This window comes from Babylonia areolata, chromosome 13, assembly GCF_041734735.1.
Source record: "Babylonia areolata isolate BAREFJ2019XMU chromosome 13, ASM4173473v1, whole genome shotgun sequence".
Taxonomy (NCBI): Eukaryota; Metazoa; Mollusca; class Gastropoda; order Neogastropoda; family Buccinidae; genus Babylonia; species Babylonia areolata.
Genome location: NC_134888.1, coordinates 28132286 through 28145319, shown reverse-complemented (window position 1 = coordinate 28145319; position 13034 = coordinate 28132286). Strand labels below are relative to the sequence as shown.

Here is a 13034-nt window from a genome sequence, read left to right as displayed (position 1 = left end):
ATTGAGACCATCAAGGTAGGAGAGACTGTCAGGACATTGAGACCATCAAGGTAGGAGAGACTGTCAGGACACAGACCATCAAGGTAGGAGAGACTGTCAGGACACAGACCATCAAGGTAGGAGAGACTGTCAGGACATTGAGACCATCAAGGTAGGAGAGACTGTCAGGACACAGACCATCAAGGTAGGAGAGACTGTCAGGACACAGACCATCAGGGTAGGAGAGACTGTCAGAACACAGACCATCAAGGTAGGAGAGACTGTCAGGACACAGACCATCAAGGTAGGAGAGACTGTCAGGACATTGAAACCATCAAGGTAGGAGAGACTCCCATTGAGATAGATGACAGACAACAGGATGGAAGGGAATGGAAGAACATGTCCGGTCCACCTTTTAAGATTTTTTCAAAAGAAGCAGATTTTTTTGGTGATTAAAATGTTCTCCACCTAAAAATGGAACACTTTTTTTTTAACTGATTGTTTACCCTTGACATCAAACTCCATGCAAAAGAAAATATAAGGCTTCATCATTTGGACGTTGTGCTCTCAACTTGTCTTTTCCCAGGTTCGTATGCTTGGGGAAGAAGAAAGGGAGAGGAAAGACCTTGAGGCAGATATGAAAAAACAAGAGTGTCAAGTCAGCAGACTCCTGAAGAACAAGAAGAAGGAAAAAGTGTTGGCGGCAGGGAAACGCCACAGCCTGCAAGGATTGCAGGCCATGAGGAACCAGATGAAGTTTCTGGGAGAGGTTGGAGAGCTGAGAGAAGCCTTCACAATAGCAAAGGTCCAGAGGTTCTGCTTCTACGACGCCATGAGCAGGATGGAGGATTGGGCGTGCCTCTGTCGCTCAGTGTGGAGCCAGCAGGAAGCCAGGGACGCAGAGCGGGAAATGGTCAGGCTGAGGCACTGGCTGGCACTGCTGTGCTACTGGAGGAAGCTTGTCACGCCGGGACCTCAGCGGTCTGTGGAGGACAGGGAGGAGGATGGGCCTTTGGAGGATGCCCTTCAACAGATGAAGGTCAGTGAGAGTCTGTGTGTGTGTGGGGGGGGGAGGAGGGGGGGTATTTCTGTACCTGTGCACAGGTACTTTCACTGTTGGTTGATCTGGGTCTTTCTGGTCCAGCACCACACCCAAACGGTGATCTGGCCTTGCAGTCCTTATGGGGCAACTTGACAAGGAAAACTCATTCCAGTACTAAAATACTCTGTCTCTGCCTGTATGCCTGCCTGCCTGTCTGTCTCTGTCTCTGTCTGTCTGTTTGTTTGTCTGTCTCATTGTGTATCTGTCTGTCTGTCTCTCTGTGTCTTTTTGTGTGTCTCTCCCTCTCTCATATCATCAGAAGTTTCCCCCGTCACCTTGTCTGTTGTGTTACCTACAGGAAGGGTGGCAGTACACAGAGAGCCGGCAGGCACACATCAGAGAGCTCTTGAAGCGGTACAAGGAACGATTCCCCGGGGCACTTCCCTTGGCCTGTCTTGAAAAGGAAGGCTAGACCTCCGCAGTGGTGGACCAGGATCAAGGTTGGTGGTGTGCCATGTTCTGCAGGTTAGAGGTGGGGTGGGGGAGTTCCTGCATTCACCTGCATGCATAGGAGACAGAACGAGATGAGACACAATTCTTCATTTTGGGAGATAACAGAGAAGCACTGGTGTGCTTTCTTCTTCTTCGTCAAGTCTCTTCATCAAGACCCAACATAGGGTCTACTCTGCACAATGTTAAATGATAAAGGCATGATAAAATATACAGGAAAAACCACACAAAAGGACAAGAGAGAGAGAGAGAGAGAGTATGAGTGTTTGTGAATGAATGAAAGAAAGAGACTGAAAGGAAAAGACACAGAAAACAGCCTCATAAACTCAAAGGTTTATAGCTCCCCTTCCTGTCCCATTAAAAACAAAACAAAATAAAATTTTGAAAGTTTAGCAGCTCCCAAGATCCGGGACAGGGCTTTGGATAAATATGCATTGAAATTGAGCAAAGCTTTGAATATATATGTATTGACGTTGAGCAAGGCTTTGGATAAATAATTAAGTATTGATGTTGAGCAAGGCTTTGGATAAATATGTATTGACGTTGAGCAAGGCGTTGAATATATATGTATTGACGTTGAGCAAGGCGTTGAATATATATGTATTGACGTTGAGCAAGGCTTTGGATAAATAATTAAATATTGATGTTGAGCAAGGCTTTGGATAAATATGTATTGAAGTTGAGCAAGGCTTTGGATAAATATGCATTGTCGTTCAGCAAGGCTTTGGATAAATAATTTATGTATTGACGTTGAGCAAGGCTTTGGATAAATATGCATTGAAATTGAGCAAGTCTTTGAATATATATGTATTGACGTTGAGCAAGGCTTTGGATAAATATGCATTGAAATTGAGCAAGGCTTTGAATATATATGTATTGACGTTGAGCAAGGCTTTGGATAAATATGCATTGAAATTGATCAAGGCTTTGAATATATATGTATTGACGTTGAGCAAGGCTTTTGATAAATATCCATTGACGTTGAGCAAGGCTTTGGATAAATAATTATGTATTGATGTTGAGCAAGGCTTTGGATAAATATGCATTGAAATTGAGCAAGGCTTTGAATATATATGTATTGACGTTGAGCAAGGCTTTGGATAAATATGCACTGAAATTGAGCAAGGCATTGAATATATATGTATTGATGTTGAGCAAGGCTTTGGATAAATATGCATTGAAATTGAGCAAGGCTTTGAATATATATGTATTGACGCTGAGCAAGGCTTTTGATAAATATGCATTGACATTGAGCAAGGCTTTGGATAAATATGCATTGACGTTGAGCAAGGCATTGAATATATATGTATTGACGTTGAGCAAGGCTTTGGATAAATATGCATCACTGGTGCTTGGAAAATGGAATGGACGTACTGCATATTCATCGAACAGGTCCCTGGGAAAGGGATGCTTTAAAAAGTTACAAACGCTGTGTCAGAGCCTCAGTCTGATGCTGTAATCATCTGCTACAAAGAAGAGCTGTTTCCCATGCCTCAACTAGATGATTCTGACCGACAGTGTGCCTGTTTTTGTATATGTTTGGAGCCATGGAGATTTGATTAGAACATGCTGCGTTGAAGTGAACCCCCTGACTGCCTTAGAACTGGGAAGAGTGAGGCCCTTTAGGAGGACATCCTCGAAATCAGCAAGCAACCCAAAATCAACACCATAGACCACAAAAATAAAAGCTTAAAATGCTGTTCATCTCTGTCCTCACCCACCCACACCAACACCCCTCTAACCCCGAGTTCAGTTAATGAGCCATTGACATGGTCAAAACAAAATATGCTTTTCGTTTTGATTTGCTCCATGCAAGTTATTCCTTTTGCTCTACCAATTTTTTCTTTGTTCAGTCTGATTTTTATGACCATTAGATCCTTGTCATTGCTGTATGCTAGGAAAATAAAAGGTTTTGTGAAAGTTTCAAACAATGCGATCAGAAAAAGTGGAGTCAGCAACATTCCTTTTGTCCATCAAATGTTTCGGTTGTTTATTGTTTACACGAGGGGAGGTTAGCGAAGTGAACCGCTAGATTTTCAAGCTTGTTTAACTGGAAATTTGCATTGAATCTTTATTTTGGCAAGTATAGTTTATTGTACTGCACCGTATTGTATCCAGTTTTGCATTATACTTATTATTTCAGTTTCAGTTTCTGAAGGTGGTGTCACCGCATTCAGACAAATCCATACACGCTACTCCACATCTGCTAGGCAGATGCCTGACAGCAGCATAACCCAACACACTTGTCAGGCCTTGATTGCATGCTTATATGTTTGTGTACCTGTCAGAGTGGATTTCTTTTTACATAATTTTGCCAGAGGACAGCTTTCTCATTGCCATAGGTTCTTTTCCATTGTGTTTATCTGCATGTCTGTTTATCCCTCTATCCAAGTTCACTTTTATGTGGTTCAAATATATTTTTCTTATAATGGACTTTCAATTTTTTTTTTTTTTTACACATAATTTAGTTAGACTTTTTGTTGCCAGTAGCATTTTACATGAACTAAGCATGCGTTGGAGGAAAAATGAACAGATCTTGCAGTACCCAAACTACCATCACGTGTCTGTGTTAAGTGTAACCCCCCCCCCCCCCCCCCCCCCCCCCTCCCCCGGGGAAAAAAACAAAGCAAACAAAAACTGCTTTGTACGTGCTTGCATGCACGTGTTTGAAAAAGGAAATATGGGGTGAGGATTGAGAGAAAGAGGGAGAATGACAGTTTCAGTTTCACATAGTTTCAGTTTCAGTAGCTCGAGGAGGCGTCATTGCGTTCGGACAAATCCATATACGCTACACCACATCTGCCAAGCAGATGCCTGACCAGCAGCGTAACCCAACGCGTTTAGTCAGGCCTTGATATAAAAAAACAAAAACAAAAAACATGTAAGTGTCATAGTGTGCGGATTTATATGACACTACACCACATCTGATGTAAAAAGTGGAAAAGGCACATGTCTGATCTTTGCTTAAACCCAGTGCGCTGATCAGGCCTTGAGAGCCTATATCCTAGGTTTGTGTGAACCATTAACATAGAATAGTGAAAAGGAAAGAGAGAGAATGGTTGTGTGAACCATTGACGTAGAAGAGTGAAATGGGGGGTAAATAAGGGAAGAGAGAATGGTTGTGTGAACCATTCACATAGAATAGTGAAAAGGGAGGTAAATAAGGAAAGAGAGAGAATGGTTGTGTGAACCATTGACGTAGAATGGAAAAAAAGGAGGGTAAAAAAAAAAGGAAAGAGAGAGAATTATTGTGTCAACCATTGACGTAGAATAGTAAAAAGGGGATAAAAAAGGAAAGAGAGAGAATAGTTGTGTGAACCATTGATGTAGAATAGTAAAAAGGGGTTTAAAAAGGAAAGAGAGAGAATGGCTGTGTGAACCATTGACATAGAATGGAAAAAAGGGGTTTAAAAAGGAAAGAGAGAGAATGGTTGTGTGAACCATTGACATAGAATGGAAAAAAGGGGTTTAAAAAGGAAAGAGAGAGAATGGTTGTGTGAACCATTGACGTAGAATAGTGAAAAGGGGTTTAAAAGGGAAAGAGAGAGAATGGCTGTGTGAACCATTGACATAGAATCGAAAAAAGGGAGTAAAAAATACAGAGAATAGTTTGTGAGGATGTATGTCCATCCTCTGTCTCATGCAGTGCAGCTCACATGGAATCATTCACATCCCCTGACCTACTTCTGTGTGTGTGTGTTTTTTTGGGGGGGGTTGGGTGTGTGTGTGTGCATGCATGCGTGTGTGTGTGTGTGCATATATGTGTGTATAATAATAATAATAATAATAATAATAATGGTACTTATATAGCGCTAAATCTTGTGCATAAACAAATCAAAGCGCTTTCGCACCAGTCATTCTCACGCAAGCATAACTCTAAAACTGAAAAAAAACTAAAAAGACAAGGAAGAGGCAGGGAAGGGAGGCTACTTTGGGAAGAGGTGGGTTTTAAGGCCAGACTTGAAAGAGCTGAGTGTGGAGACTTGACGAAGCGAAAGAGGAAGTTCATTCCAATTGCAAGGTCCAGAGACAGAGAAAGAACGGTGGCCAACAGTCGAGAGTTTGAATCTGGGTATATGTAAGTGGAGTGGATCCGAAGCTGATCGTAGTGAGCGAGATGGAGTGTAGAGGTGAAGGCAGCCACAGAGATAGGAAGGGGCTGTATGTATGTGCATGCATGCGTGTGTGTATGTGCATGCATATGTGTATGTATGTGCATGCATGCGTGTGTGTATGTGCTTGCGTGTGTGTGTGCGTGCGTGTGTTTGTAAAGCACTTAGAGCTTGGTCTCTGACTGAGAATAGGTGCTATATAAGTATCATCATCATCATCATCATATGTACATGCATGTGTGTGTGTGTATGAGTGTGTGTGTGTGGTCATGTGTTTATATATGTGCATAGACTAACAGCGTGCATGCATGTGTTCTTGTGTGCTTCGTGTCTGACTAACAGGTCATCGTAAAGCACTTTGACAGGTTTGAATGCGCTACTAATTTCACTATAAACTGAAATGCGTTATGTTTTTATCATATGTGCAGACGACTTACCCCCAGCAAATCAGATGAAGTCACCCCAGAGCCTCTGGAAGATGAATGGAGACCTCCCTGCTCACCAAGCCAGCCAGCCTGTCTGGGACATCTGTCAGTGATGGACGGCAACAAACGTGCTGCCTGGTCATGAGGAAGTGGAGTGGTGGCCTAGTGGTCTTGTGTCCTCCTGGAAGGCTGGAGAATCTGAGACCACAGGTTCACATCCCACTTTCACCAGTGATTCCTTCCACCTTTGTCCCTAGCCTTTGAGTGCCGGTGTGGATGCTTGTCATTCAGACGAGACGATAAACCGAGGTCCTGTGTGTAGCATGCTGCTGGCGCATGTGAAAGAACCCACGGCAAAAAGGGAGTTGTCCCTGGGTGTAATTCTGTAGAAAAGTCCACGTTGATAGCAAAACCATACACTTGCAGGCAAAAAAAAAAAGAAAAGAAAAAGAAAGGCTGGCACTGCACTGTAGTACCACGCTTTCCCTGGGGAGAGCAGCCCAAATTTCACACAGAGAAATCTGTTTTGACAAAAATTTAACGTGAACTAGTCGGCTACAATCCAATTCAGTAAAGTACAATGCAATACAGTACAATACAATGTAATGCAATACAATATGAGGACACCAGTCAGATTCAATGCAGAAGTGCTCATTTTTTTGTAAAACGGCTGCCATGGATGGCCAGTGTAACAGCAAGACAATGATTCCCCTTGTATTGTGTTGCCGACAGCATGGAAGGGAGGTCAACGTCTCCAGCAATTTCAGTCACAGGAACCTTAGAAATGCTGCAGAAAGTGACGACAGACCAGCTGCACCAGAGAGCAAGCCAGACACGCTGTCAGAGTTTGATGTGTGTGATAAAATTGACCATTGTTGCTGTGACTTTGCTGTGTCACACTCTAGCATTTGAGGGGAGAACCGGGAAGGAATGGGGGACGTTTCACGGCAAGACATCACTTTTATCATATGTGACGCAGCACATGAATGTGTGTCTTCATGTTTTACATTTATTTGCTTATTTATCATCATTGTTGTCTTATTTATTTATTTATTATTATAATTATTTTATTAGTATTATTATTATTACTACTACCTTTTTTTTATATTATAATTATTATTTATTTATTTATTTAAGCTTATCTATTATTTATTCACCTTTTTTTTTCTTTTTCTTTTTTTCTCAAGGCCTGACTTAGCGCATTGGGTCACGCTGCTGGTCAGGCATCTGCTTGGCAGATGTGGTGTAGCGTATATGGATTTGTCCGAACGCAGTGACGCCTCCTTGAGCTACTGAAACTGAAACTGACGCAGCACACGAAAACCCAGCGATAGTTGCAGCCAGCTATTCTTAGCTATGCACAGAAGCACCTCATCAGGGTCAAAATACTGAAAATCGAGATTTTTACCAACTTCGCATCTTTGAAATCTTATCTTTGCTGTCAGTAAGTATTTTAGCATAAAACTGCCTGAAAATGTGGTATTTTTTATGTCTTCAGATAGGTGCGCTGTTGGTGTTGCTGCATACATCAGTTGCTGAAGTTGGAATATTCAGTGCATTTGACTTAAGGCTTTTCTGGAATTATGTCAGCCGATTATGTGGCAATACACTTAATGACTGCAGTTAGTAAACATTATTTTGATCTTGGATCCAAACCTGAAGTTCCAAACATTCATCAATCAAATTTGCGAGAAATATTTTGTCTCTAATTTGAACATTGACTGTCGCCATTGACTCTGCTCTCTCATGGTATGATTTTACTCATCCACTGGCCGTTCTTTACGATACGAGGAGGTTCGGGAAAACTGTACACTCTTTAAAACAGCTGCAGCAAAGAGGAAAGACCTGGTCAGTGTCTTAACATCAAATGACAAAAATATTATCCTCTCAGTTGCAAAATACGTCTCAGAGGCAGTAGATACATGGAAAAAGAAAATAAATGATCAAAATGCCCGTTAATTCAAATCAAAATGGTTTCCAAAATGATTTCTTTGAGGGTCAAAATAGAAGCAGATATAGTTAGTATTTGGATGGTCAATCTGATGATGATGATGTTGTTATTTTTTTGTGTGCAATTTGTTGGCTGTTGTTTATTGATATAACCTTTGTAACATTAGGTGCGTTAGTTTTTGTTTTTGTTTTGTTTTGTTTTACTTTTTCAAATGATTGGATAAAACGACACTGTAACTTCCCCTGTACCCCCCTGTCACATGGGCTGTTAAGCTAATGACAGTAAAGAGTCAAAGTGTCAAGTGGCTGTTCTTGACTTCGTTTGAATTTAGAGAGAAAATGATAATGATAATAATGCTCTTTTCATGTAGAAAAATATATAGTTCACTTAATTCAGAATCTTTGTCACAAAATACATGTTCAAGGTCATTCTTGTTCTGAAGTTAAAAGCAAGCAATTTTTTTTTTTCTTGAGCCGATTTCCCATTTGCTCTTGCAGGCAGACCAACTGCGAAAAAAAAATAAATAAATAAAAAACGAATGATAGATAGATCTGTTTTGTATGTTTATCTGTGAATTTTAAACTTTCTGAAAGTAAATAGATATAATAAAAAATATATATATCTCGACATCAGCTGGTTTTTCACATGCTGCGTCACATATTAGTAGTTGTTGTTTTTCAGTAAAATCAATAAGCTTTTTCTTCTTTTTTTTCTTTTTTTGATTTGTGTTTAATGTTGTTATGCTTTCTTGCAGTTTCACCACATTATTTCACAGTGTGACTTGGCTACTTTGCAAAGTTTCTTGTCTTGTTTGCGTGTTAAAAAACAATCATCCGCTTTGAATTTTGAGACATTGTGTGTCACTAAAAATGTTTTGCATAGAATTGGATTGCAAGTGTGGCTTAAAACCTAACTGTAAATATTTAGAATCTGTAAGATAGATAAAAAAAAAATTGTCCCCCATGTAAATGTTTAAAATGCAGAAGAATACAGGCAGTCTTGATTTGGTCCTGTGCTGCTGGTTGGACTATAATCAACAATATCAAATATGAAGTTTGTGGGTGTGGCAGAGCTTGTCTTTAGTCTAATTTCTATGGAACTTGGGTTGGTCACAGACAGGAAAAGATCTTCAGCATGATCAAGCATGGGTCTTGCGTAGTCTTCATGAAACATGGAGCAATTATGGGTCATGATGTGAGCAAAGAATGCTGCTGAAAATCCAGCTCTTTATGCAGAGGGCAGTCTTGATGTGGTGCCAAAAAGTGGACTTTCGGTGCACAAAGAGTGATTGACGTCAAATCATTGGTAATTACATGGATATTGACGTCATCCATGCGGAGTTTGTCGTAGGGGATCAGCGACGTTGGGTTTGTTTTTTTTTGTTCCATGTCGTGTTCATGTGTTGCTGTTAGTCTTCAGTCTGAGTTTTTCTTTTTGTTCAGCTGAAGGGTCAGGGCCATCAACTAGTGAGTCGAGTAGTTTTTTTTGTTTGTTTGTTTGTTTGTTTTTTTGTTTTAATCTTCTTTCTCAAATAGTCATTCTCGTGGACCTACTGTCCTTAATGACAAATTTCGTGTGGCTGAGTGCCTAGCCATCTAGTCAACCCACTGTCCATGACATTGGCAAGTTTGTGTTGGTGCTGATTCTATGTGCTGGTTTGATCAGCGGGTCAAGTCCAGGTTTTCTTTATTCTTTCGTTCGGAAGTGTCTCCTGCCTCTCGATGAGGTAGCTGCTGTGCTGTCATCGCTTGTGTTTGTGTTTTGCTGAGGCCAGGAACAAGACGTCATCTATTTGTGCACCCTCCTTGTCAACACAGAGCGTGTGTATTGTGTTGTGTGCACGTTGTCTGGGCGTGTTTTGCAGGCTTGTTTCATCATCTGTTGCTGCCGTCATCCTTGCCTGCGCCCCTGCTGTCATCGTCGTTGTCTTCACTTCGTCGTCGCCGTCGTCGTTGTCTATGGTTGTTGTCGTCATTGCTTTCTCTTCATCATCATCGGCGTCTTCGCTGCATCTTCGTCATTGTTGTCTTCACTTCAGTCTTCATTGACGTCGTCAGCTATTCTACCATCATTGATGTCAACGCCATGGCTGACTTTATTTCGTGATTTGTGTGTGTGTGTGCAAGGGCGTGCGTGTGTGTATGTGTGTGTGGATCAATAGTTTATATATATATGGATGTGTATTTTCTTTGCTTTCATTACAATTGGCTGTTTAAGTATAAAAACATTTGTTTCTTTTATCTGTGGCTCCGTATTATCTTGTTTTTGTTAGTGTCATTGTGTGGGAGTGTCATCAGTTAGGAGGGGTTGGGAAAGGGAAATAAGTTTCGGCTTAGCGACCGTGACAAGGATAACGACTTGCTGAGCTCGACCCAGTTGGTGGATGCTGTCCTCCTCTGGTCCCAAATGTAGCCGTTCTCGCCAGCTGTTTCTGAATGGCTGCGCAGACTGGTCTTTGCCTCCCCAAAGTTAAGGGGGTGGGCAGATTAGGTAAGCCTGCTTCCTGCTTTGGAGAGCTTGTCTGCCTCTTCATTTCCTGCAATGCCGTAGTGAGAGGGGATCCATTGTAGGACTGTTGCGACCAAGGCAAAACTTGCCCAGTTGACAGGAAGCGTAGAGTACAGCCTTGTCACGCAGTCCCAAACCAAAATGGACCTCTATAGCAACATCGTCATCATCATCGTCATCCTGCTCCTTCATCGTCATCAATATAAATAAAATAGTCTCAAAGTCTGTGGCCTTTCATGCCCTGCTCTCATGGTGACCTCAGTTTCGATACCCTCCACTTCCGTGCTTGGGGTGAGTCCTGTCAATGTCGTCAGTGTCGGCAGATTCATGGGGGGCTGTTGTTTGAGGGACGTGGTGGCAGTCTCCACTCTGGGAGGGACGCTCACTCAGTCTGGCTCCGCGACTAAGCCATTATTGTCGTTAGTAAGGGGCTTAGTAGGTGGTGTCCTAAGTACGTTAAAACAGAACAGGCACCACTGAACACCACCGAAGTGACTCAGCAGCAGTGCAGGGTCTCCTCTGGTGTGTGGCCTCCTGGCGACCTAACATCGATGGTTCCCTGGGGACTGCCGATGCTGGAACTGCGACGGACGAACCCGGGTGTGGCTGTGTATGGGGGAATCTAAATGAGCGGCGTGGGAGTAATGCCACTGAAATGGTGCAGATGATGGGGCAGCAAAAAAAAAAAAAAAAAAAAACTTGCCCAGTTGGAGAAAGCTTGGAAATGCCATGGAGCTTTTGTCTGGCATCAAATATTCATCCCAAAATGTGCGTTGATCGGCCTTAATGAGAGCTTGAACTCTGCTGAAAGTCGAGATCAAGGTCATAACTGAAGTAATACATCAACAGTCAAGGTCAAGAAGCATAAGATGGAAAAGTTCATCAGCACAACAACAGGACTTGACATAAGTCTCCATAATGCTTGGTTCAGAGATTAAAAATATCAGAACATGAATCCATTTGAAAGGATAAGACCACAAGTTTCAAAATGATGTCCTGCCATGAGGTCATGGTTGCTTTGTGGTTCTTTTTCTGATCCAGAATTTGTGTCGAGTTACGCAGGCATCGTGTATCCGTCTTGCGGGCTTCGCCTCTCTTGTTCTTCATCGTTGTCGCCATTGTCATAATACTGCTGCTATTGGTGTTTTCATTTTCATGCTGGTGTATGTCTGAATTTACCTTTGAAAGTGTATTTTTCAGTGCACTTGTCAAAAAGCTTACCTTCATTTTCACACATTTCTTTTATGTACCTTCTGTATACAAGGTTTCAGTTGTAGTGTTTTGCATTGTATGCAGTGCACTATCTGCATTGAGTATTGCACTTCTGCTTATTTGTTTGTGTCTTTCAGGCACTGCTTCCTGTAACTGTTGCAAATAAAACGATAAAAACTCCACACACGTCTGTGTTTTCTTGCCTGTGTGTGACCCATCATTATCCTGGTATCCCAGCTATACAGCTCTGCTCTGCCTTGCCCTACCCTACACCTGGGGGAGTTAAAACAGCGGAAGGAGAGGACTGGGCCCCGCCTGCCTGTGCTGAGCCCTGGACACAGTGGATATGAATTCACTGCCCCAAGGGCTGTGTAAAAGGCTGGGACCTTTTAACTTTATTCTTACAGCATCAACCTAGAACTGACCATCTTCTCTCTTTGCATGCACGGTTGCATTCCTAAATATCAGTATGGGTGGGGAAGGGAAGAAAACAGGATCAAGGGATGTGGGGTGGTAAAGAAATGCTGATAAACATCAAGTTTCTAAAGGTGCAAACCAGTCCTGATTTTTTTCGCACTGACCACATCTGCTGCCTATGTAAATGTGATCAGCACCGTATGCATCATGTAATTCTTAGAAAAGTGAAGGAGACAAGAAGCAACAAGACAGATGAATGCAGTATGTTTTACTGCTGTAAACCGTTGCTGTATATTAAGGACCACAGGTTACTGTGCTCAGTTTTTTCTTAATACTAGTGTGTGTGCACGGCACATATCGTTTTGTGACTACTACGAACACAAACACACACATCAACACACAGACCTACACACAGACCTACACACACACACATGCACAATGTCCAACAATTTTGAACACTTATCACACACACACACACACACGCACAATGTCCAAGAATTTTGAACACTTATCACACACACACACACACACACAATGCACATTGTCCAAGAATTTTGAACACTTATGACACACACACACACACACACACACACGGCAAAGGAGTTGGAACACTAATCATGCACTTACAAAAAGGCACACACAATAATGACAAAACCCCATTTCTACAAGGCTGTAATTATATTTCACACTTTTACTGGATGAAAAGTAACATGTTTGTATTTAAAAGTGAAGAAACTGTGATGATGCATAGTAAAAAAAAAAATTTTTAAAGAAGAAAAAAAGATCAGTTCAAAGAAGCGTGAAAGCGTGCAGACACCCTTGTACCCTAAACCACACGTACCGTTTTAAAAAATAAACAGAAGCAGATGCTTGACCAC

The 13034-nt window shown here is 41.8% G+C and overlaps 1 protein-coding gene across 2 annotated transcripts in view; it reads left to right on the top strand.

Moving 5' to 3' along the window:
- The window catches only part of LOC143289185 (NFX1-type zinc finger-containing protein 1-like), a 110086-nt gene extending 98173 nt beyond the window's left edge, over positions 1-11913 (top strand). For both annotated transcript variants that reach the window (XM_076598111.1, XM_076598112.1), the window contains exons 23-25: positions 566-1018; positions 1380-1521; positions 6072-11913. In XM_076598111.1, coding sequence (XP_076454226.1) covers positions 566-1018; positions 1380-1493 — 567 coding nt within the window. In that variant the 3' untranslated portion in view covers positions 1494-1521; positions 6072-11913. The remainder of the gene's footprint in view (positions 1-565; positions 1019-1379; positions 1522-6071) is intronic.
- Positions 11914-13034: the final 1121 nt, after the last annotated feature.